Source organism: Prunus persica, chromosome G6 (genome assembly GCF_000346465.2).
Source record: "Prunus persica cultivar Lovell chromosome G6, Prunus_persica_NCBIv2, whole genome shotgun sequence".
NCBI classification, from domain to species: Eukaryota; Viridiplantae; Streptophyta; class Magnoliopsida; order Rosales; family Rosaceae; genus Prunus; species Prunus persica.
The window spans coordinates 3,737,666-3,761,958 of NC_034014.1; the positions used below are offsets into that span (position 1 = coordinate 3,737,666).

The 24,293-nt window shown below is 37.9% G+C and overlaps 3 protein-coding genes and 1 non-coding gene across 5 annotated transcripts; 1 reads left to right on the forward strand and 3 right to left on the reverse strand.

Moving 5' to 3' along the window:
- TRNAE-CUC lies at positions 1,030 to 1,102 on the reverse strand. Its single transcript has one exon. It is a non-coding gene; the product is annotated as a tRNA-Glu (tRNA).
- Positions 1,692 to 5,071, reverse strand: LOC18772292 (BAG family molecular chaperone regulator 4). Of its 2 annotated transcripts, XM_020564976.1 has the most exons (5): positions 4,673 to 5,071; positions 3,937 to 4,193; positions 3,714 to 3,860; positions 2,972 to 3,016; positions 1,692 to 2,001 (listed from the first exon to the last, which is right to left on the reverse strand). In XM_020564976.1, the coding sequence occupies exons 1-5, from the start codon at positions 4,863 to 4,865 to the stop codon at positions 1,984 to 1,986; spliced, it is 660 nt and encodes a 219-aa protein (XP_020420565.1). In that variant the 5' UTR covers positions 4,866 to 5,071; the 3' UTR covers positions 1,692 to 1,983. The 2 variants fall into 2 exon arrangements, with proteins under 2 accessions (XP_020420565.1, XP_007205730.1); XM_007205668.2 differs by lacking the exon at positions 1,692 to 2,001 and having other exon boundaries at positions 2,591 to 3,016; positions 4,673 to 5,070.
- LOC18772441 (probable N-acetyltransferase HLS1) lies at positions 13,389 to 15,330 on the reverse strand. The gene is made up of 2 exons (XM_007205240.2): positions 14,831 to 15,330; positions 13,389 to 14,702 (listed from the first exon to the last, which is right to left on the reverse strand). Exons 1-2 carry the CDS (start codon positions 15,002 to 15,004, stop codon positions 13,689 to 13,691), a joined length of 1,188 nt encoding a protein of 395 aa, XP_007205302.1. The 5' UTR covers positions 15,005 to 15,330; the 3' UTR covers positions 13,389 to 13,688.
- LOC18774202 (zinc transporter 6, chloroplastic) lies at positions 21,663 to 24,132 on the forward strand. Its single transcript, XM_007205405.2, has 2 exons — positions 21,663 to 22,595; positions 23,507 to 24,132. The coding sequence occupies exons 1-2, from the start codon at positions 21,861 to 21,863 to the stop codon at positions 23,819 to 23,821; spliced, it is 1,050 nt and encodes a 349-aa protein (XP_007205467.1). The 5' UTR covers positions 21,663 to 21,860; the 3' UTR covers positions 23,822 to 24,132.

Genomic DNA, 24,293 nt, shown 5'->3' on the forward strand with positions numbered 1-24,293 from the left:
TAGACTAACCAAACATGGAAAAACAATTGATTTCTCATTTCCAAGTCTCCTTTTTCATGAACCAAACAGGACCTTAAGGTTCAAAGCTTACTAGTATGGCTGATTTTGAGACGGAACGGAATTAGGGGATTCAATTCCATTTCAAAAAAGTTCGGAATAAAAATTATTTTCCAATTCCATTATAAAAAATTTCGGAATTTCAACATCCATTACAATTCGGAAAACTCATAATCGAAATTATTGGAAATTTTCAGAACTTACATATTTTGGAATCTTTTTGGCAAGTTTTGGAAAACCATTGAAAATTTTAAACATGTCTAATGATTTGAAAGGTTAAATTTAGCTCAAATTTGAAAAATCATACGGAAAAGCTTGAAAACCTATTATATGTTGTTATCCTTTATAAAATAGCTCCTCTATGTGTATTTAGTCATTAAGTCATATCAAATTCAAAATGAAACTAGTCATTATGTGTAGTCTAAGCTTGAACTCTCAATATATTTCGAAATTTGGAATTTTCATAATCTTGAAATACATTCCAATTCCAATCCAATTTTTTTTCGGAATTTTCGGATTTCAGAACTTTCAGATGTCGGAATTGATTATGACTTGCCAAAATCGAAAAAAATTCGGGTTTGAATCAGAATTTCCAGTCCAACTTGCCCCCTACTTGGAATTAGAATTTCCAGTCTAGCTTGCCCCCCTACTTAGTAATGTCGAGAGTCACTCACTCTCTTAGATGTACTTAGACCATCTCTAAACATGTTGGGGCTAAATTCAAATTTTCATCCTCTAAAATACAACTATTCATTTATAGACTGGACTTAAATTGTTTTTTCCTCCAACCATGCAGACTCATTATTTGAGTCCACAGCTTCATTAAATTGTTTAAAAACGGTATTTTATTTCAAAGATTTTAAAAAAGAACAAGTTGTTCAAACTGAACTGTTAGATTTCAACGCACAAAAGCCAGAAGCCACACACTCGTCCTTGAATTGGATATGAAGAATTGTATATGGCAAAAAGGAGTTCCGTTGCCGGGACTTGAACCCGGGTCTTTCGGGTGAGAGCCGAATATCCTGACCAACTAGACTACAACGGATTAGTTGATATAATTTTACTCAATAGCATACTTATACTATTTGCATCTCACACTCTTTTCTTCCTCCAAAAATCATTATTGCTGAAAGTGGGGCGGTCTTTGTTTAATATTAATATAATCTTCAGATACTAGCCCACCAACTTAATTCCTATTTTTACAAAATATGAATAATTTGTCAATAATAATATTATAGTATTTTAGTTATTTGGATCCTCTGAATTTTGTTCATTTAAGATGGTCTCGAGTTATAATTTTTTTAAATGTTAAAGTACTTATTTATTGTATCAATTGTTTATTGCATCATTAAAAAATTTTTGTATCACTAATGGTCCCTAATGTTAATATAGGTGTTCTTAAATAGTCCCTCTATCAAAAAAAATATTAAATTCAGAAATATAATCGTCAAATCAATCCAAAATTATAATATATATATATATATTTTATTTCCTTCCCTTCTCTATTTCTTTCTTTCTTCTTCTTCTTTCTCTCTTCCTTTTCTTCGTTCTCTGAGAATATCTTTTGTTAACAAAACGACTTGAAAATTTCTTTCCAACTCTATTTTGCTGTCCCTGAATTTCATTATAAGCAAGCACCGACTGTTCTGACCTTTTCTTTGGTCTCGGAGAGATTAATAATTCATAGCAGCAAAAGTAGCAGCCATTAGTGTACAAGGAGGAAGGGAAAGAGATGCAGCCTTCTACCTCCAAACCCAAGTTTATATCATTTTGCATTAGTTTCTAACGATTTTTCCTTCCAAATTTTACAATTTAAACATATTACAATGAAAATAAATTGGACCTCATGTTTCCCAGCGGAGACCTTGACATACTCATGATACAAACTGGGTCACGACACCTCCCGTATCTGCCAAATCCAACATCTTACCTCTGCATCAAGGACTGCAAGCAAAAAGAAAAAACACGTTTGCAATCAAAACATGTACATGTATCCTTAAAGTTCCATCTAGTCAAATCGAAAATGTATTGAATGAAATGCATTAAGAATGGCCCTAAAAGGAAGCTAGCGAAAGCACTTCGTTCAAATCCAAGTTGCATCAAGAAACATAATACAGATTCATGTTATACCTGTCGCTGGCCAAGGTAAATGAAAGAGAAAAAGAATAAGGAACCTATACTTTTGAATTTCTAGCTGGAATAATTAGCTTATTCTTGTTCTGCCAGATTCACCCAAGGAAACCACAAGAAATAATCTCACTGGTTGAAGCCTCCAAATTCCTTATAATTTTAGATTGATTTGATGATTATATCCCTGAATTTAACAATTTTTTGGATAGAGGGACTATTTAAGAGCACCCATATTAACGCTATAGATCATGAGTGATACAAAAAAACTTTAAGGATGCAATCTGATAGTTTCGTAAACGTTAGGGACGCTTTGTGATAAAAAGCCTTTAGAATATTATTGTCCCTCTCAATAAGAAAAGTCCTTAAAAAAAAAAAATTTGCTTTTCAACCTGCACACAAGAAATAGTAGAGGCATCAGAAGCATGCAATATATGGTAAAACCATATTTACAGATATATAATTTGTTCAAGGACCCTTCCCTCAGTTGCTACCAAAAACACCCTTTCAACAGGCAAAATTGTACCAAATGGGTTTGGGTCCTATGACAACATTATATGTGTGTATATATATATATATATATCCTTCGAAATTTATACAAAACCAGTATAATTGGCTTATCATAATAAGCTTAGTCAAACAATTCCCAATCCTGAGTTATTTTGGTAGAAGATGGCAATGGGGTTGGGGCATTTAGGCTTCCAACCCCCAACTCAAACCTCTCCCGTTTTGTAGTGACTGAGACTGCATTGCTGCTCTTATTGCTGAATGGATTAGAGTTTCTTGCCTTTAGTTTGTCGAGTGTGTCGACAAAGCTCTGCACACGACGAACCTGTGCACGAATATAAAGTTTATAAACATTGTGATTCTCCATTGCTATATGTAAATCAGACGAATTTTTTCAAGTGAAAATCTCAAGCAGGCACTTCTAAGGCACAGATGGACTAAAAAGCATAAAAGTTGCACACAAATGCAGTCTGCAGGGTTGAAATTTCTCTATTTTGCTGCAGTACAGCAAGGCAACAGCATTTTGTTTGTAGTGGTTTTTTTTTTTTGGTGAAAGTTTGTAGTGGTTTTAAGTCCTAGGATTCCTTTCTATGACCACTCAAATTATGCACATGTGAAATAATTAGGTATGAATCTGACCCTGGGAGCAAAAGAACCAACCCCCACCCATCCTTTTGTTCAAATGGAAGAATCTGACCCTCCCATCCTTTTCTCAAGTATTATCAACAAACTAAAACTAGATTTCGTTTCAATTTGCACACACTTGGGCTTCAAATTATATTCACATCAGGTTTTCAGTCTCTGCCAAAAAAACTCAATTTTCTAGTTCTACATCACCAATGAATCTTCGATAAGACAGTATGACACTAGTCTAGCTCTTGTTTAACTTTATAGAGCATAAATCTCAAGCATGATTTATCCTAAAGCAACACTATTGTTCAGGACATATGGATAAGGTTCCCATACACATGGAAATCCTATGAATCATGGTAACGTTTTGAAAGGAAGAAAGTATCACCAACCTCAACCCGCCTCTGTACTTTTGCTTCTCCATCAGCCGCAATTGCATCCAATTTAAGCAACTCCACCATGAGCAACTCTGTTAAGACCCCAATTTCCTTATCTGAAACCTTGGTGCCACTGAGCAGAGTTGCCTCGAAATCAACAATCTAACAACCACTAACAGCGCCAATTAGTTCATAGGATGATGCACGAAAAGGACTTAATCAAACAGCAGATACCAACCTTTTGAGAGAGCTTGTCAACCTCTGCCCTAACTTTGGCAACCTCTTCATATGCTTTTAATACACCTTGATTTTTCTTCATCTCTTCAAGCTTCTTCTCTTTGCTAGCTGGGTCTTCTAGTAATATAATCTTAGACATATCTTTTACACCTGCCATGTGCAAACATTCATTATCTTCCTTCTCCTTCCCTGTAAACAACAACCTTTGCTCCTTTGGCTCCAAGCCAGTCTCATGGGCAAGAACTCTTTTCAAATCACCTTGCATTTAACCAAAACTAAGAATAAGTTCCAAAATGCAGAACGATAAACCAAAAGCTCTACAGTCTACCCTTGAAAATAAATAATGTGGCAGAATATATGTTTCTGAAGCAAGAAGCAAAGAAAATCATGAAAAATAAAAATAAAAGATGAGAAAACCAAGAAGCAACCTTTAATAATTCATGGCAATATTGAAATATTAAAAAAGAATCAGACAGCAATGCTAACAAACACTAGGTGAAAAACTGCAATTTTACTGATTATTTATCTAGGCCAACAACAACTCCAGACCTAGCATTGTCCATACAGAAATTTTTTACAGCTTTTAATTATAAAATAATGAAATTGGCTTGAATGACAATTGTCAAATTTTCCATGAAGGAAAAAGAACCCAAATTGAGAATGTGGAATGTATCCAAGAAAATGAGAAAGAAAATAAGAGGAACCCAGAAAGTAAATGAAATTAAAAAGATGATTACCAAATGTGGATTGAGCATGGACAATGACATCATGGTAATAAGAACCATGAGAAACCTTGATCTTGATCATAGGCCCAGAAGAGGCATCCCCAATGTCTCTCTTTTGGACAAGCATTCCACCAGGCCTCAGCTCCCAATCTATTTGCCTATCAAACGCATCATTTTCAACACCAACTTTTGATCTTTTTTTCATCCTCCACCAAATATATTTACCTGAGAAACATAAAATAAAGAGGAAATTGAATTATGAGAAAATGGAAAAGGTGGAGTCGGTGGTGGAGAGAGAGAGAGAGTGAGAGAGTGAGAGGTCTGTGAGTCTATGAGTCTGTGACTGTGTGATGGGTTGGAGGGTAGAGTAAGCAAAGAAAAGGCACTTGAGGACAGGGACCTCGAAACAGACTCTTCGGAGCTAGCGGTTGGTAGGTATGTACAACTCAAAAGTTGGTATACAGAGAAAGAGAGTAGTGCTTCACACGTGCACTCGTGCGAGCGACTGGACTGAGAATGTTTCTTAGAAACTAAGTGGGCTTTGTATTGTAAATATCAAGATTAAGATGTGGGCTTGTTTGAAAGAATTTGGACATGGGTTTGACGTGGGCAAATTTCATTTTTAGTACAACAGAAAAAAAACAAAAAAATTTGTCTGTAAAATATGCATAAAATAGTAACTTGAACTCTTGTTTTGATAAAACAGCAGCTGAATTTATAATTTCGAAAAATTTATTAAGTAACTTGAACTAGAGGTGGATAAAATTTCAACTCTTGTGAATTTACAATTTACCATCTCCATTTATTTTGTTTCATGTTCAATTACAAGCTTATTTAAATAGTGTTGTCAAATCTTTCAGATTATGAGCTCTTCTGAAAGAATTTTAACATGGATAATTTTTTGGGCTAACGACATTTCAGGCCTTCTAGATTTAGGGGTAATCTCGAAATAGGTCACATGGTTTCAATTTCATAAATTTTCACCTTGGCGTAAAAGTTTTAAGATTTGATCAATTTACACTCTCCGTTAATTTGATCATTTATTCTTCTGTTAAATTGATGATGTGGGAAATGACGGACCTATTTTTGTGCTGATGTATAAATAAAAATTAATAAATTTTTCTTAAAAAGCCTCCCTCCCACCTCGCACTGAGTCATTGACGCATTTCCCCTGTCTCTCTCACTACCTTCCTCCCTCTCATTCTTTCTCTCCACCACCACCCAATAGTAGCACCAAACCCATCACCCGCCCAGTCAAGTCGCACCCAACTCACCAACCCACTGCCCATTCGCCCCATTGTCATCGACAAACTCCTCTGAACTTTTTTTGGCGAGTTGGGTATGATCCGGTGAGTTAAGCAATCATAAATATGTCTAATTGTCTACAATTATGCCTTTCGAAATTATTTAAAAATCCTAAAAAATTATTTTAGTATCCCAAAAATAAATTTTACCTTCCAAACCCTAAATTCAAGTCTCAAACCAAACACTCTAGCTTCCGAACTTGTTCCAAAACCATTCGTAATCCTTGAACCCTAGCCCTAAACTTACTGTAGGGCACTTAGGACCCGAATTTTTGTCAAGATATGTTTGTCTCGACAAAATTTTTGTCGGGAAAGCTAATTATGTAATTATTATAATTAAGTAATATCTTAGCATTATTTAATTAGTAATTAGCTTTTAGTTATTACTTCTTTAGTGAATACTTAATAATTAAATATTTTAATTAATTTCATAAATTACTTAATAAATAGTATTTTTTTATTTTAAATTCTTTTGTGGACTTCAAAAATTGTTTTTAATTTCCAAAAGTATTTTTAAAATAGTTTAGATACGCATTGAGGTAGATTTTAACAAGTGGTTTGTTGTCAGAAATCCAAAAAGAATTTGCCAGGAAAGATCTATCGTGACACATACAAAAAGTTCGTTGGGGTAGGTATATCTATAAAAAAAAGGGAGACTTTGGAAAAACCCAAAGGAGAGAGAAATTTTTTGAAAGAAGCGAAAATGGACAAAATTGCCCTTATATATTTTTGAATTTCCTAAGGAATCCTTTACATTTGCATGTCTTTAATTTGAAAGTTGAGAGGTTTTTCTGTTTTTTTTTTAAAGCTTTGGATTTTTCCAAAAGTGAAACTAATTATGTATTTTTTTTTGTCAAAAACCTACTTCACTTTAAAATTAAGCAGTTTAAGGTGTTTGGTAAAAATAAAATATCCTAATTATTTTAAAGCATTGGCCTTCTAACAGCAACTTTTAAAAGGTGACTTTGAGTTAGTTTTCAAAGCTGCTTTCAATTAATTCCCAAAATAACATCATTAATTTTTAAAAAAGACACCATCTCCACCTCCACATCCAACTCCACCACCTCCACCATCATCGCCACCACCACATCGTCCTCTCCCCCCTCCACCTCCACTGCCACCACATCCTCCTCCTCCGCCACCACCTCTTCCTCCATCTCCACTTTCACCATCACCTCCTCCTCCTCAACCTCCACCACCTCCACCTCCACAACCGCTATCCCACCTCCACCTTCATCACCACCACCACCTCTTGTACAACCACCTCACTTCCATCTCTTTCACCGTCACCACTATCATTACCACCACATGATTAACGCATAACACTTTCAACATCATATCTATTTTAGTTATTATTCACAGTTACAACAGTTTTATATTAAAATTTACCAAATGATTTTGAAACTACTTTTTATACTAACAGTACTTTAAAAATATTGTTTACCAAACATGGAACTGCTTTATTTTACAACTAATTATTTTCAAAGCACAATAGAAGCAATTTTTTTAAAAAAAGTGATAGCAATTTTAAACTGACATTCCTCATAGTATATAGCTAAGCTAACACGACGGCGCAAAGTTTAGTTCTTGGTCCAATTAATGTTTTGAATATACTCCTAACAAAATTTCCAAGGCAGGCAAATTTTTCAAAGAAAAGTACGTGCACATATACTTGTATAGGAAGAATCTGAAATACTTTTGAGACTTATCTTACACACGTTAGACAACACATATAAAAATTAATTCATTAAAATCACAACAAGATTAAAAATTTCCACACACAGGTCAGGCTTTGATTTGTCAACCAAGAAAAATAATTTCTTATATGTGACTCGTGAGGAGCCAAGTATTTTTTGTTCGCCTGGTTGTATGTTGAAAGTTCGAAGCCATAGTGGTCCAAAGACCAAGAGACTGTCTCGCTCAACTGCACTGAGAATACAACTTTAAGTCAATCATTTTGTTATTAGAAGAAAAGGTAGAAAAAACTAGATATATATCAGCATCTTGATGTGGTCTGCACTTTGAAATTGGATTGGTTTAGTCCTCTTGGGGATGGGATTTCTTATTAGGACCCGGGAATTTGTGATATCCGATTATTCTGTGTGTGTGAGAATATGGTTAGCTTAATTATTATATTATCATGATTAAAACTTTTAAACTCTTATAAACCACTTGTTGGTTAAGACTATGCTTGACGGTAATCTTCTCTTATCATATCTTGTCAAACTATTATGCTTTCACGTCATCCAATAATAATTATCCACTTGTTAAGCGCAAAGGCGCCTACCAATACCAATAAGATACCACTTAATCATTACTAAAAAAACTTAACTGCAGTAAACCACTTAATCACCATGCACCCTATACAAAGTCATTTTCTCCCAAAGAAACAAAAAGAAAACAAACAAAGAAAGTTTGTGAAGAACTGAAGTCCACTGAAACATGATGTTATCTAGCTGGCTTTGTAATTCACCTCCCCATGCCGGCCGGTTTTTCCTCTGTCATCATCATGTCCATTAGAAATTGATGAGAGACGACAACGAGGCCTCTCGATCACTGTCAAACCTACTGTCACAGTGTGACCATATATACATGTCATATGTATATATAATGCATTATCAAGATGCTAACCACCATAATTAGTGGCTAATACAAATTCCCTGTTGATGATTAACACACACATGCATGCATCAGATGACTAATTCAATTGCAATTTTCTCAGCCTGTAATAAATGACCAGCACCACAAGAAACCAAAGAGCCTTTAATTCCATGTTTGGCAAGAGATAAGAACACGAAGACACTTAACTAATGCTGTTTTATCTAATCTTAGTCAGGACCACGACTAATGACTTGAAACCTTAACAAACTTTGTTTTTTTTCCCACGAAAAACGAGAGGGATGTGAATTGGTAGGGTCCCACATTTGGCTAAAGACAATGCCCCAAAAGAAAGGATGGAAAACGAGCCGAAATTTCAAGTAGTCTTGTATAACTGTAGAGAAACGCTAAGAAGAATCGTTCACGCGCATGCATCAATGATAGGGAGTTGCCAACTAGCAGGTAGGGGACTGACCCAAGTATAGATCGTATTGTATTATTGTTTTGTTTCATATATGCAACCATCTTGTCATGTGTACTGGTATTGTAGAGAGTGTGCAAATAGCTCTTTCATTTAAATGGGGTTCTGAATTGAGTTCTCCAAATTTTGTACAATGGCACGTTAGTAAAGAAACTGATAATGGAGAAAAGAATGAGAAAGGTTTCTCTGTATTTTCTTGTGTGTCTGTACAACTCATATACATGGTTATAAAGGAGTACGTCTAGTCTAAAAGAGGTAAACTGTCAGACAAACATCTAAACTTTAGGACCTAATTACAGCAATTACAGTTTGATTTATTCACTGAGATTCGATCCACAAATCAAGCTTTGATTGGCGTTGACTGTGATTTCCAACACGGCCCCTCAAGCTGGAACGTGGATGTCCAAAGTTCCTAGCTTGCGAAGGAGAGCATGAAATAATGCACTGCCAAGTGGCTTAGTGAATATATCGGCTATTTGTTGAGATGAAGAAACATGAGCTGTCTTGATTAAACCTGATTGTATTCTCTCACGCACAGTGTGACAGTCAATTTCAATGTGTTTCGTGCGTTCATGGAACACAGGGTTGGCCGCAATGTGTAGAGCAGCCTGGTTGTCGCAATATAAGAGGGCTGGTTGCAAGTGTGTTACCTGCAAGTCTTGCAAAAGGTATTTGAGCCACACTAACTCACAGGTAAGAGATGCCATGGATCTATATTCTGATTCTGCTGAGGAGCGTGACACGATTGATTGTTTCTTGCTTTTCCAAGATATGGGTGCTCCTCCAAGGAAGATGCAAAATCCAGTAACGGATCGTCTGGTTGTTGGACAACTTGCCCAGTCAGCGTCACAGTATCCTTTCAATTGCAGCTTACCATGTGATGGGAATAAGACACCTTGGCCTGGTGCCTTCTTCAAGTAACGTAGGACACGGTACGCTGCCTCAAGGTGAGGTTTCCTTGGTTGTTGCATAAATTGGCTGAGAACATGGACCGAGAATGTGATGTCCGGCCTTGTGATGGTGAGGTATATAAGCCGACCGATGAGGCGTCTATATTGTGATGGATCTTTGAGTAGTTCACCATCTGAAGGTGTGAGCCTTTGATTTTGTTCCATTGGGAATTTAGTTGGTTTTGCTCCAATCATACCTGCATCCTCAAGTATATCCAAAGTGTATTTACGCTGGGAAATAGCAATACCTTGCTTTGAGTAGGCAACCTCAACTCCAAGGAAGTACTTTAGATGGCCTAAGTCCTTGATCCGAAAATTGTTGTGTAAAAATCTCTTAAGCTCTTCAATTGCGGTGTTATCGTTTCCTGTGATGATCATATCATCTACATAAAGTAACACTGCTGTAAAAGAAGCACCTCGTACCTTAGTAAATAAGGAATAGTCTGCCTTAGATTGTTGAAATCCGGCTCGTTTGATGGCTGTTGAGAACTTTGAGAACCAATTGCGTGATGCTTGCTTTAAACCGTAGAGTGACTTCTGAAGTCGACACACCATATTCGCCCCCTGTCGATGAAGGCCTGGAGGAGGCAACATATAAACCTCTTCATCCAAATCGCCATGGAGGAAGGCATTTTGGACGTCGAGTTGATGCAAAGACCAATGTCGCACAGCAGCAACAGCAAGTAAGCATTTGAGTGTGACCAATTTGGCTACGGGTGAAAAGGTTTCGGTATAGTCAAGACCTTCCATTTGTGTATAACCCTTGGCCACAAGGCGGGCTTTGTATCTTTCGATCGTGCCATCAGAGCGATATTTAATCTTATAGACCCATTTGCTCCCAATGGCTCGTTTTCCCTGTGGTAAGGGGCATAAAGTCCATGTTCTGTTTTGTTCCAGAGCTGTCAATTCAGCATGCATAGCCTCCTTCCATCGCGGATCTAAATAAGCCTGTGCAAAGGATTTTGGTTCGCTATGGGCAGAGAGACTAGTGATAAAGCAACGGTGAGATGAAGATAAATGATCATAAGAGACAAAATTAGATAAAGGGTGATGAGTACCTCGACGAGAAGACGACGACCCGGGGGGGAGCACGATGGCGTTGGAGCAATGGTAATCTTGGAGGTGTGGTGGTGGGTGGCGTTCACGTTGACTACGCCGAGGAACTACAGGTGGAGTGGTTACTGGGGATGGCATGGGTGTGTCAATTATAGGGTGTATGGGTTCAGGAGGTGATAGTTGCATGAAGGGTGGTGACGACATGGTGTTATTTGGTGAAGATGTAGTAGTAAGGTTGGGCTGGAGGTTGTCATGGATTTGGTTGGGCTGAGTGTGGGATAATGTTGGAATATTTGGTGATGGAGGTATTGGTGTTGGGTGAGTTGGTGCATGCGACATGTGTAAAGGATTGGTGAGTGTGGGTTGATATGTGACATCTGGTAAAGGCAAAGGTAGGATTGAGGGGTCTGGGTAATCAGTTTGTGTGTCTTGGGTTTGAGTAGAAAATGGGAATATTGTTTCATGGAATGTGACATCTCGACTGGAAAAGAAAGTTTTGGTAGAGAGATCATATAGGCGATAAGCCTTTTGGCCAAGAGGGTAACCCACAAAAATACATCGACGTGCCCTAGAATCAAACTTGTGTGAGGGTTTAGTGCTGGTGGCATAACATAAACAGCCAAAAACTCTCATATGATTGTAGTGAGGTGTGGTGTTGTGGAGCTTTTCATATGGTGTGCTTTTGGAGAGAACGGGTGTGGGTAGTCTGTTTATGATGTAGGCAGCAGTAAGAATGCTTTCCCCCCAAAAAGTAAGTGGTAGGTGGGCTTGGAATCGTAAAGCACGAGCAACATTTAAGAGATGACGATGTATAACATTTGGGATTGGGTTTACCTGTTACATTTCCACAAAATTGGGTTTTACCGAGTAAGGCCCTTATCTGATTGTACTCCTCCTCTGTGAATTGAGGAAAGTTCTGATGTGCATTCTCTGCAGTGGTGGGTTTGGTCGTGCCGTGAGCATTATTGGCTGTGAAGCGTTTGTTCCTGTTTGGTGGCTTGACTGCTTTGCCATGGAACTTGTGCCCTGGAGGAAAGCCGATGATGTAGTAGCAGCGATCAACTGTGTGTGTATCACCTTCACAGTGTGTGCAATACAAGGATTTCCCTTTGTTGTCTTGTGATTTTGCAGGTTGCCTATTCTCTGTGTTCTTTGTGCTTTTCTTCACGTTCATGGCATGAATAGGGCCGTCACGAGCATCAGCAAGCTGCCTCTGTTTTTCTTCTTGGAGTAAGAGTGAGTAGATTTTTCTAATATTGGGAAGTGGCTGCATCAAAAGGATTTGTCCACGAATGGCAGAATATGTGTCATTCAACCCCATGAGGAATTGGAGGATCTGCTCCTGCTCTTCCCTTTCAGCAATCTGCTTCAAACCTGCGCAGTTACATGAAGGTGGATCGTTGTACGATCCCAGTTCGTCCCAAAAGGATTTGAGCGTTGTATAGTAGACAGCTATGGACTGTTGTTGTTGACGGTGCTCAACGATCCCTCGTTTGAGTTCAAAAATACGAGAAAAATTCCCTTGTGAGAACCGTTCATTGAGATCTGCCCAGACTTCAGCGGCTGTGTCGGAAAAGATCACCGTATTGGTTAAGGTTGGGCTAATTGAATTGAGGATCCACGACTTCACGATTTGATTGCATCTTCTCCAAGCTCCATATTTAGGATCCTTCGCTGAAGGTGCTTTGATTGTGCCATCGACAAAGCCAAGCTTATTCTTAGCTTCCAGAGACATTATCATGGCGCGACTCCACGTCGCATAGTTGTCACCCTCCAAAGGTCGAGTGACGATAGCGTGCCCAGTGTGATCTGAAGGGTGAATATAATAGGGATCGTTGAAATCCATAACCTCTGTCAACTTCTTCTCTGATAAAGTTTCAGTCATGGTGGTCAATGATATTGGCGGAAGCAAAGTGAGCAATATCAGGCACCAGGATGGTGCTCTGATACCATAAAGAAACTGATAATGGAGAAAAGAATGAGAAAGGTTTCTCTGTATTTTCTTGTGTGTCTGTACAACTCATATACATGGTTATAAAGGAGTACGTCTAGTCTAAAAGAGGTAAACTGTCAGACAAACATCTAAACTTTAGGACCTAATTACAGCAATTACAGTTTGATTTATTCACTGAGATTCGATCCACAAATCAAGCTTTGATTGGCGTTGACTGTGATTTCCAACAGTTAGCGTGTCCATCTTGAATGTGACGGGACTAAAAGCATTGGAGGGTCCAGCTAAAATCTTTACCTCATAAGAGAGGGGGATGGGTACAAAACTTGGACCACCGTGGCCAAACTGATTCGTCTGAATCGCGTAACCCAGGATCAAAATCACAAAATAACCACAAGGACGCCAATGGTGGCACCTAATTAAGGAAATCTTTCAAGATTTTGTGTCACCGATGTGAAAGGAACAAGAGAAAATATAATCCCCAACCCTTAAGAGAGAGAGAGAGAGAGAGAGAGAGAGGTGGTCATGGAATTGGAACATTGTTGGGGTAGAGTTATCAAAGCAAACAATATGAGGTGGGGTTAAGGTTTGGGTTCTTCTCTCAATTAGAGCTAGGCTGCAAAGGGGTCAAAGAAATTCAGGTCATCAAAACTACCCAGGACAGGAGGTTTTGGGTTCATATTTCATTTCATACCTCTCTTGGGTCTACAAAAAGAGATTTTGTTGGGTGGGTTTTTGTCAGTTCATGGAGGCTATCATTTTTCAAGGGTTTTATGCACCACAAATCTTCAGAACAAGAGAGCAATTTCCAATGTGGTATGTAATGTTTCACTGGATCACAGCCCCCAACTTCTGTCACTACAACCTTGCAATTCTTAGAGCTATACTCTGAACTACTATTAGCAGCCATGTTGTGGACAAACTGGCACAAATTCCTCACCAATTTCCCTGACAAGGGTCCTTCATGGTGCAAGCCATACATGAAGTAAAACCCAAAAGGGGCAAAAAAATCAGGCATGGAAGGCAGTAATTTAAAGCAGGGTAAAAACCTATCCATCAATTTCCAACTTTTTGCATACATGAAGCAAGATAAGGGTGCTTTCCCTAGCCTCAGGTTAAAAAGCTCCCCACTGTTCCATACACTAAGCATGGCCCAATTGCTAGGCACCACCTCATCACCATTTGACCCAAAATCTCCAACCCTCAACCCATCTCCTCTTGGATAAGCCACCCAAGTCCCCAAACTCAGCTTATTTCCAAGCACTTTATCTATGTCATGTGAAAAAAACTCAGTGGAAGCCATACACTTTCTGTAAAGATACTCAGCTTCCTCAATCCTCAGCTTTGCAATTTCGACACCCGAAGACACCCGACACGGCCTGTAGCGAACCGGGTTCACAAGAATAGCCGGGGTCCTGAACTTGATGTAGCCAAATTTGTTCATGAAAAGCCCGGCTGAGGCCTGGTTATCTTTCTCCGTGGCCATGTATGCATAATCTACATCATTGCAAACGAACCATTCTTCTAATCGACGCACGAGGCTCGAACCAATCCCTTTTCTTCTGTACAGCGGCGAGACCCTCAGGCCTAAGAGGTAGCCTACCTTGGCTTGATCTTTAGGTGGTGGCTTGTTGGGATGAAATGTGACCAACTTTATAGAGCCTTGGATGACCCCGACCAATTGGTTGTCCAGCTCGGCCACCTATATGAATAGTATATGATCACAAAACTAAATTGTTTCAACAGGACATATCGATCTTGTCAATGGAAATTAAACAAGAAAACTATTGGAAACTATTGGGAAAAAAAAAAAGGAATGTTGCGAGGTACCAGCATCTTGTGCATCGGACTGTTTCGGATTCTACATATGGGGTCACCCATCGTATCTGTGAAGAGGAACACACGCTCAGATGGCCCTACTTCGCATCTTCGTTCAAGATCTTCCACTCTGCCTCTGTCAGCCACCCCATCATAGCTTCGAATTATCGGCTCCTGAATTCCCATTTGAATTTAGCCCTAAACCCAAGATTTGTGAGCTTGATCACAAGCAGAAACAGAAACAAAGAGAGGATTTGTGGAGAGAGAGCAAAACTATAAGCTGTATTAGCTTAAGAGGTAGATAAAAATGGAGTGCAGGTAAAACTGGCTTGAATAATTTTCCTTAATGATCATGGAGCTGCATTTATATATGGAGCTTGGGGGCACTTGGGAATGTTCTCTGTCATCAACATCAACTAGGCTTATAGCTTGAAGAATAATATTATTATTATACTTGTACCCAAAAAAACAGGTGATAAATATAATATAATAATGGAATGTGTTTTTTGTCTCTGACTTTAAACGAAGTTTAAAGGTCCACTATTGTAGTGAAAATGTGCTAGATTCGAATTCGAGCTAGCATTTATGTTGTCTGTGTAAGTTTAGTATGTTATCGTTCTTAAATGTCTCATTTTTTTTATTTAAATTTATTAAATTAAAAAAAAAAAAAAAAAAGCTTAGGCAGTTAAACCCATTTACGTTAGGATAACCTCAGGCTCACGACACTATACACACCTAAGAACTCTCAGATTTATATTATGTCGTTGGCCGACCCCAAAATTCATTAGCCTTATAAAAAAAACTGTACCACTGTTGCCTAATATTATAGAGGTATACCTGCCCCGCCACGTCACCAACCCCATTCATACGTCCGTACAGTCGGCAGGGCATAAGATACATGGGTATTGTAGAATTTGGGGCATATGGATAACTTGATGTTTGTATGTAATTAATAAATTTGAAGATGCAATTTCGCCTAATTAATTAAAGAGGGTACCGTATAAGATTGCGTTGCGGGGGTACGTGTATGTCGTATGTGCATGGTGTATATCAATCAGCATATGATTAATTAGTGTAGGGATTAAATTAATTAATCTGTTTTTGCACTATTTTAACTAGGATTCGGTTGTGTGTGTGTGTCCCATTCCTCTTTTCTGCTAAGCAAATTCTTTTCACTAATGATAATACTTACCTAACGCCCCTTTAGTGCGTGGCAATTTTTAAAAATAATAATAATAAAGAAGAAATAAGAGATGAAACTAAATTTATATAGATGAAAGACAGGAATTGGGAACAAAAATAAGAAAAAGGGAACACAAATTTGGGAGGGGTTAGGTGGTCATTAAGATAAATCCTTTTTTTGCTGGGCAAGCATATTAGTTTATCTTTACACTCGAAATCATATATTCGATTCTCCAATTCACCAATACATATGGTATCGAAAAGAGAACTTCATTATCTCAATTTTGTCTCCACGTGTTGGTTAGGGTTTGGTATGTAATATAAATAACTAATCATTCATAAGAAAACAAAAGGTACAACAGAAACCCCAATAGCAAATAGCACATTCACCTTCATTTCACTAAGCACTAAACCCTAACCATCGCTATTGTGCTCTTTTTCCTTCTTCCTTTTTCATAATTTTGTGGCCCTCTAAGCTACTTAGTTCCATTCCAACTTACTTACTTTTCTTCCATAATCATATGGCCTTCCATTATAATTAGAAAAGACACGTACACCAAATATATGCTCCATTCACCAACGGCAATGTGTACACGTGTGTGTGTAAAGGCAAGCTCTATCACCAGAAAATCACACTTGGCCCAACCCACTACCACCAAGGGGGGTTGTGATCTTTTACAAGAAAATTGAGGGTCCCTTCTTTAATGATTCAACACTCCACAACAAGTGCATCTTCCAAGAAGTGTACAAACTTTTCTGCTTTGTGTCTTTCTTTGCATGCATTATGTTGTCCCCATACTTATATATGCTTTTCTTAATGGATAATTGGATGTTTTAAAGCTAGCTAATTAGCATTCATAATATGCCCAATGAGTAGGGAGGGATCCACTTTCTTTGTGGGTCTTGGGAAATATAGTAGGTCCTTTCCCAAATTCACTTGAGAGGGGAATGCATGATTGGGGGTGTGGATTCCTTGATTCTCCTTCAATATGGATCAAATGAGTAATAAAGGAATCAAAGAGTGTTTTTTAAGTTAATTTGTCCTTATGAGATTAATTATTATAATCGGTTATTAATTTACACATCAAGTGCATATTGGCATTGCAGTTGGTAAATTAGTATTATATGCGAACACAGTTATAGTCGTTAAATTAACAGATTCACTTTTATCTACAAGAATATATATTAGAGTAAAATATACCCGCCTATAGTAAGAATTAGTACTATAAGCATAAGATAATCAATTGACGCATTAACAAAAGACTTTGGAACCCTTTTTTTTTTCCTCATCATTCTCCTCAATTTTGTTAACGTTTTAGAGTAGAAATATATTCCATATGGATTGGATTCTATATCATCTTCCTTTACAGATATTTAACTACAAGGGCATGCTGTGGCGTTGCTTCTTTGTTTTTTTTTTTTTTGGTGGCGAAAGTGTGGCGTTGCTTCTTAGTATGTTGTAAAAGGATTTCTGGCCTTTTAATCATCGTTATCCATATCTTCCAGATGCAACCCTAGATGAGATGCCATAAATTTGATCGAGACATTGACACGTGGATACATAAGAATGAGACAGGTGCCCCCATGGCCCCTAGTTTTATGTTCCTTGGACGTGTCCACATTTGGTGCACAGAATACATTGGAGAAGCTACTAAGACCAAAATTTGAGGCACACGTAACTAATTAAAAGTTATTTTTTTTTTTCAAAAAAAAAACTAATTAAAAGATCAATTTTAGTACGCAATCTCTGCCATACATAGCCACAAATATAATAAGCAATCGTACCATTCTTTTTTTATTTTTCTCTTCTTTTTCTTTTTTGGGTGGCCATCAACACCAAACAAGCCTCAGTGCTCATATCACATTTTAGATTAGTGATATGAATGGGTGGGTATTCATAGTACAAGAGCACTGATCATCATGAGCACATGCGATAGAAAAACACTTATGCAATTTGCGCATAAACTTTATCTACTTTTTATCCTTTTAATGAACCACAGTTTGTAGTGGACAATATCTAGGTGCATCTCGTTGTGTTGTGATTAACGGATTTTTACCATATATGTTATAATCGAAACTTTTTATTTTCTATATGCGTCGAACAAATCGATAATTTTAATAACAATTAAAATACTCACAATGAGCCGTTTATTTAGTTGATACATACAAAATGAATAACTGATCTTCAATTTAATTAATTAATTTATTTATTTTTGCATATGTAATCTTTAAATAGTGATTTAAAAAATAAACGATTCCGATTATAACATGTTTATAATATATATTAGTTAATCACACAGCTGCGTGAACAATGAGGTGCACATGTCCACTTGGAGTTTGCGTTAATTCCTTACTTATAAGAAGCTAAGCAATGTTCTATATGACACATCCATTGCCACGTGCTATTTTGGTATGAGGTATGGATCTTTGTGTTTTTGTGGTCCATATCCGAATGAAGAACCTTTTGAAGTTTAGCTATAAAGGGACACAGCACACGGAGGAGCAAGATTAATAGATATATTCTAGAGTGAGTACAAAATTTGGATTTGTTTTTGAGAATAGGCAAGCAACTTATTTGTACATCTGAATCTCCAAAAATATTTTGTGCACCTGATTTGTGTAACAGATGTAGAAATTTGGTCAAAACGTCTCATTTGAAGGCACAAAAGAAAAGTATTAATCCTTCTGGCGTATGGTTTATGGAGTTTGATTGGCCCTAGGGGTATGTGCTCCTTTTTTTATAGAGGGAAAATGTGCCTTGACGAGCAATAATTCTGGTTGATTACTGTGTTTTTCATTTGTATGAATGAATTGCTTGTTGAAAATTTTAACGGACTCCAAAAATCCCAAAAGGTGAGCCATAGAGTTTGTGGTGTGGGTCTTTTGTTGGCCCATCTGTTTGCTTCTTTTGAATGTTCAATGGCCTACCACTGTCCACAGCAAACATGTCCCGACCCCTGTGTGGCCATTCAGTGACAAAGGATGCTTTCTTTATGCCATGTTCCACCACAAATAATAAAAATTAAAGTTGCCAACAAGAAGGTTGGTTGAGTGGTAAAGATTTTTCCTTTGCTATTAAGGCCTAGGTTTGAATCTTGCTATTGACAATCTTTTTTGGTGGGTAATATGTAAAAATCTAAAAAGAGACTAAGACTCTCTCTGTAAGTTCTCAAAGAGGTCTTGATATGCCTTAACTCTGTCCTAGAAGCCGCCATATGTTCATGAACTTAAGCCATATAGGTCTTTGTTGAGAGGGCTCGATCAAATATGGTACAATAGAAATGAAAGAACCATGGATGGGACAAAGAGAGTTGTCACTACATTTGAAAATGGATGGCAATGGGTCAAATCAAAGGTGGGTATACCATTCCCATTCCAATTCCCGTTAAGCATTTTTCCTCCATCCTTGCCTTCATACCAACAATATTCAAATTGGGGATTCTCAATCCCCACATTTGTTGGGAAATGAGTTCCCCGACCCGCCCCATAACGAAAAAAAAAAGTCAATAAAAAACTACTTTGTTGAACGAGAAAAAAGCATCATATACACAACATATCTATCAATTCAATTTTTATTAACTAAACTCTAAGATTATTTAAAAAATAATTAATACATGTCAAAACTACATGTCCAAGACATCGTCCATCTTAATAATATATTTATATGAAAATAAATTATATATTCTAAATGGAGCGGGTTTGGGTTGGGGATTAGAATACCATCCCCACCCCTCTACGAATACCATATCCGAAAAATTCTCCGTATCTATCTTCATACCCGTTTTTTATCCTTTATACCCGATCCATTAAATTGAAGCTCTGCAAAAACCCTTACCCGTTGAGAAAACTTCAATCTCTACATTTGATCAAGAGTTGGGTTTTGTGGTCCGTCATATTTCTTGTGACTTTGTTGAGTTGAAATTCTGAACGAACCCACCAAATAGGCCAGGGCTGGCTAAGCTTGAATTTGTTAGGCCTTGGTTAGTTGTTGCTGGGCCTATGTTTTCCATTTTGATTTGGGCGTGTGTAAAAAAAAAAATATGGCCTCAAAGTATAAGAGCTTGTCTCTCTGGTTATCTTTATTCTTGAGGCCCTAAATCATACAGAGCCTCTTCTGCTTCCTGGGCCAATAAGAGTAGGTCACGTCAATGGGCCAGTCTTTAAAGAAGAGAGAGAAAATAATAGACCGAGCTGAATTAAAAAAAAAATTCAAAGTCCAAACTCGGCCCATAAATTAAGCTTGAAAAACCCATTAAACCGGACCAGGCCAAAATAGACCTACTTTATTAACTCCCCCTACAGGAGTCAAACATAATAAAGGAGTAGTATTCAAGTTAGTATTTCTTTTTCCTTATCTGCTGCTCCAAGAATGGGAGGGGCTCCTTGTGGAGGTTGCCATCCTCCGTGACCCACCATTTGCATTTTTTTTAATATTGATTTTTTTTTTGTCAATTCTTTATTTTTTATGTTTTGTTGTGTTTCTACGTTTTTGTTTTTTTTGTTTTTTGTTTTATATAGTTCTCTATTTATATTTATCTATATGTTTATGTCTCCATTTTTTTCTTTGTTCATTTCATAAATTCACAATACATAAATTAAAATTTAGAAAACTAAAACAAAAATTCATATGAACTCTTGTGACATTCTCTTCACCGTAAAACTCTAAAAGAGGACATGGAAGAAGTGCCTTCTAAGTTGACATAGTTTGATGTAGCTCCAACATTATTGAGATGTCTTAAATTCAGTTGTGGCAAGGTGTTTGATGAAGCATATATAAATATCGAATGGTGAAGCATATAATCATTAAGTTGTCTATGGCATGGTGGATAAGTTGTTGATTGGGATGAAAGTGGTAGGGGTTTGAAACCCCTTGTGTGTGTCTCTATTTCCTTTAACTTTTAAACTAAATTTATATTTATATAAAATATATGGGCCTACGAGTCGGGCCTTCATGGACTCAAACGGGCCGAGCTGGGCTTTAAACACTAAACCCAAGCCTAGCCCACTAAATATAGGGTCAGGCCGACCCATGACCCACAACGAGCCTAACTAGATTTTTTCTCAATGGGCCGAGCAAGCCCCATCAGCCCAAGGGCCCGTGGGCCAAACGATGACGCTTAAATGGGAGTATTCTATTTTGCATAACATAGAAAAGTTGTTGCATTTTCTAATGAATTTATAGGAAATGTTTGCCTTATCAATTCTAATAGATGAGGTGTCATGAATCCAATGGCTCTTGAATTGGTGAAAGCAATAGAACCCACCAAAAACAAATTGTTGTATTGTTTTTCTTCTCAAAGTCGTCTTCATTCAACAAAATGAAATCCGTACATGACCCAATTCAAAAGAAAACAAAAATCTCTGTATATTTTAGAGTTTAAAAAAAAATAATGGAAGTTCAACTTTGGATTAATTTAAAATATACAAAATTTTCGAAGGGCTAAGTTAACATTTAACACAAATCAAAGGTCCCAATTCTCCATCTAATCAATCCACACTCCAACAAAAGCAGATAACTTTTTTTTTCCTTTTATTCTTTTTAATCTTTTTGCATAAAAAGAAGACTACTTTTCTTACTACAAAAGAAGAAATTTTGGAAGTGGAAAACACACACACTTCACACTTCACACTTCACAACAGTGGAAACTCACGGATATGCAATAGCCCAGCACGGTCTAGTGACCCACGTCATCAACGTAACCGCTGGGCCCACCACTTGGTCCCACACTATTTAACACCCGGGGACAAACAACTCTCCCTCCTTAATTTCTCAACCTCACCCCCGGAAGACTACTACTGCAAGTCTACCCACACATTTCGGCCCCGAGTCAGCCCGAGTCGTGCGTTTCGGATATCTGACATGGCCGCTTGCGTCTCGGACACTTCTCGGATCCTATCGTGCCGAGACGGGCATGCCGCCTCGCAGCTGAAGCTAATTTCGATCATCGTCATCTTCATCACGAGCGTCGTCGGAATTTCGTCGCCGGTCCTCCTATCCCGCTACTTCCAGGGAAAGCCCGCATACGAGAAAACCACTCTCCTGATCAAGTGCTTCGCGGCAGGGGTCATCCTCTCAACCTCCCTCGTCCACGTGCTCCCCGACGCCTTCAGCGCGCTCTCCGACTGCAGCGTGTCCTCCCAGCACCCCTGGAAAGACTACCCCTTCTCGGGCCTCGTCACCATGGTCGGCGCCCTGACGGCGCTCCTCGTCGACCTCACGGCGACCTCCCACATGGAATCACAGCCCGGCGGCGGCCACAGCGGGGGCCACCACGGGCAATACGAGGTCGTTCCGATTGGGACGAAGGAGGAATTGGGGGGGAAGAGTTGTTGTAGTAGTAAATTGGCGATGGATGTGGAGTCGGTGGCGGGGGGTGCGGAGAGCAATAGCGGTGGGGTAAGTGAGGAAACGTTGGTGAGGCTGAAGCAGAGGCTTGTGTCTCAGGTGTTGGAGATTGGGATTATTTTCCACTCGGTGATTATTGGGGTCACTTTGGGGATGTCACAAAATCAGTGCACCATTAGGCCTTTGGTTGCTGCGCTTGCGTTTCACCAGATCTTTGAAGGCATGGGTCTTGGGGGCTGCATTGCTCAGGTAAATTAAATTCATTAACTTTATCCATTAATTAGAAGATAAAGAAGAAAGAAACGATTATGCCATGACATAGATGTACAAGTACGCGGCCTAACCATTTTTCTTTTTTCAGCTGATATTCTCTTTATAATTAAAATGAGTTAGTTTATTCTAGTAAAAAAAAGTCCTTGACATGCAGAGGAGTGCTGTTAAGTTCGAATTTACATAGCACTTGAGTAGTATGTATGAAATACTTCTTTTCTTTTTAGTTTAAATTATCGCTTATACTAAAATAAGTAATTTTTTAAAATTAAAATATATCAAATTTTGCTTTCATAAAATATGAATAGGCATTTTGGGGTTTGAATTCATTCCATTTTGAAAAGAAGGAGGTAAAATAATAAAGAAGTGTTTCGTGGTTGATTTAAGCTTTAAAAAGTACAGAAAGAAAGAATCCACAAACTAATATTTTACAATATCAGAAACTAATAGCCAAAAATAACGAAGCAGATTGGTAGGATTCTATGAATATTCTAAAATAAACGATGTAGTGGCAAAAATCTGAGTCCCTCGTGACAGATATTGACGCGTGGCTTAAAAAAATTCTCAGACCACCTGGAATGAATGCTGCTAACTTTAACAAACTAAAGTGCTTTACATGTATGTGGGATGGAAGTGGGTAAAAATAGAACAGTTTGAAAACTTCACATTAACATCATCATTTTTCTTTTGGGTACAGAATTGAGATCAATAATTCTGATGAGGTGAGTTTCAATTGTGGAATTCCTTAAAGTTTATTTGTGAGACACCGTTGTAGGGTTAACTGCATCTTATATTTTAATAATCCGAACTGTTGATCAAGGAATCCTTGAATAAAAGGGACTGATTAATTTTGATAGTGTATCTGACGTATATGGGTTATGATATTGCAGGCAGGATTTAAGTTGGGAACAACAGCCTACATGTGCTTCATGTTTGCAGTGACAACACCAATGGGGATAGTGTTGGGGATGATCTTATTCTCAGTGACAGGTTATGACGACAGGAACCCTAATGCCCTAATCTTGGAGGGCTTGTTGGGCTCCTTGTCCTCTGGTGTACTTATCTACATGGCTCTCGTGGATCTTATAGCCCTTGATTTCTTCCACAACAAGATGATGAGCTCTGATTCATGGCTGCGAAAAATATCGTTCATTGCTCTTGTTCTCGGCTCTATCTCTATGTCCATCCTTGCCCTTTGGGCCTAAAATTTGCTCTGTTTTGCAAATAAAATGTATAATGTAAACTGTTCATCGATGGGTACCCGGTAGCACATATTGTCGAAATCACATCCTCCTTTGTATCTTTGTAACAAGAACTAGAGGAAGGAAATGAAAAAAATGTCAAAATCGCTTAGGCGACCGACTAGGCAAGCTTGTGAGTAGTAGTGGTACGTACGTACATGTACTATCTGGTGATCACGAATCAATCTTCTGATAGAGATGGAGTGTGAATTGTGAAATGATCAACTTACCAAAGAACTTTGCGCAAGCTTATGAATCTTCTTAGTCTGTGCTTTTAATTTCTTTTATTTGTTTGACGAGGAAGGGTTTTGAACTCAAGTGAAACATGGCGGGTACACAATTATGACCAACTGACTTAATTCACATCTGCGTATATATAGTTATTTCTTGTTTTAAAAGTGTATTAGAAGGGACATTTAGTTGCTTCACGAATTTT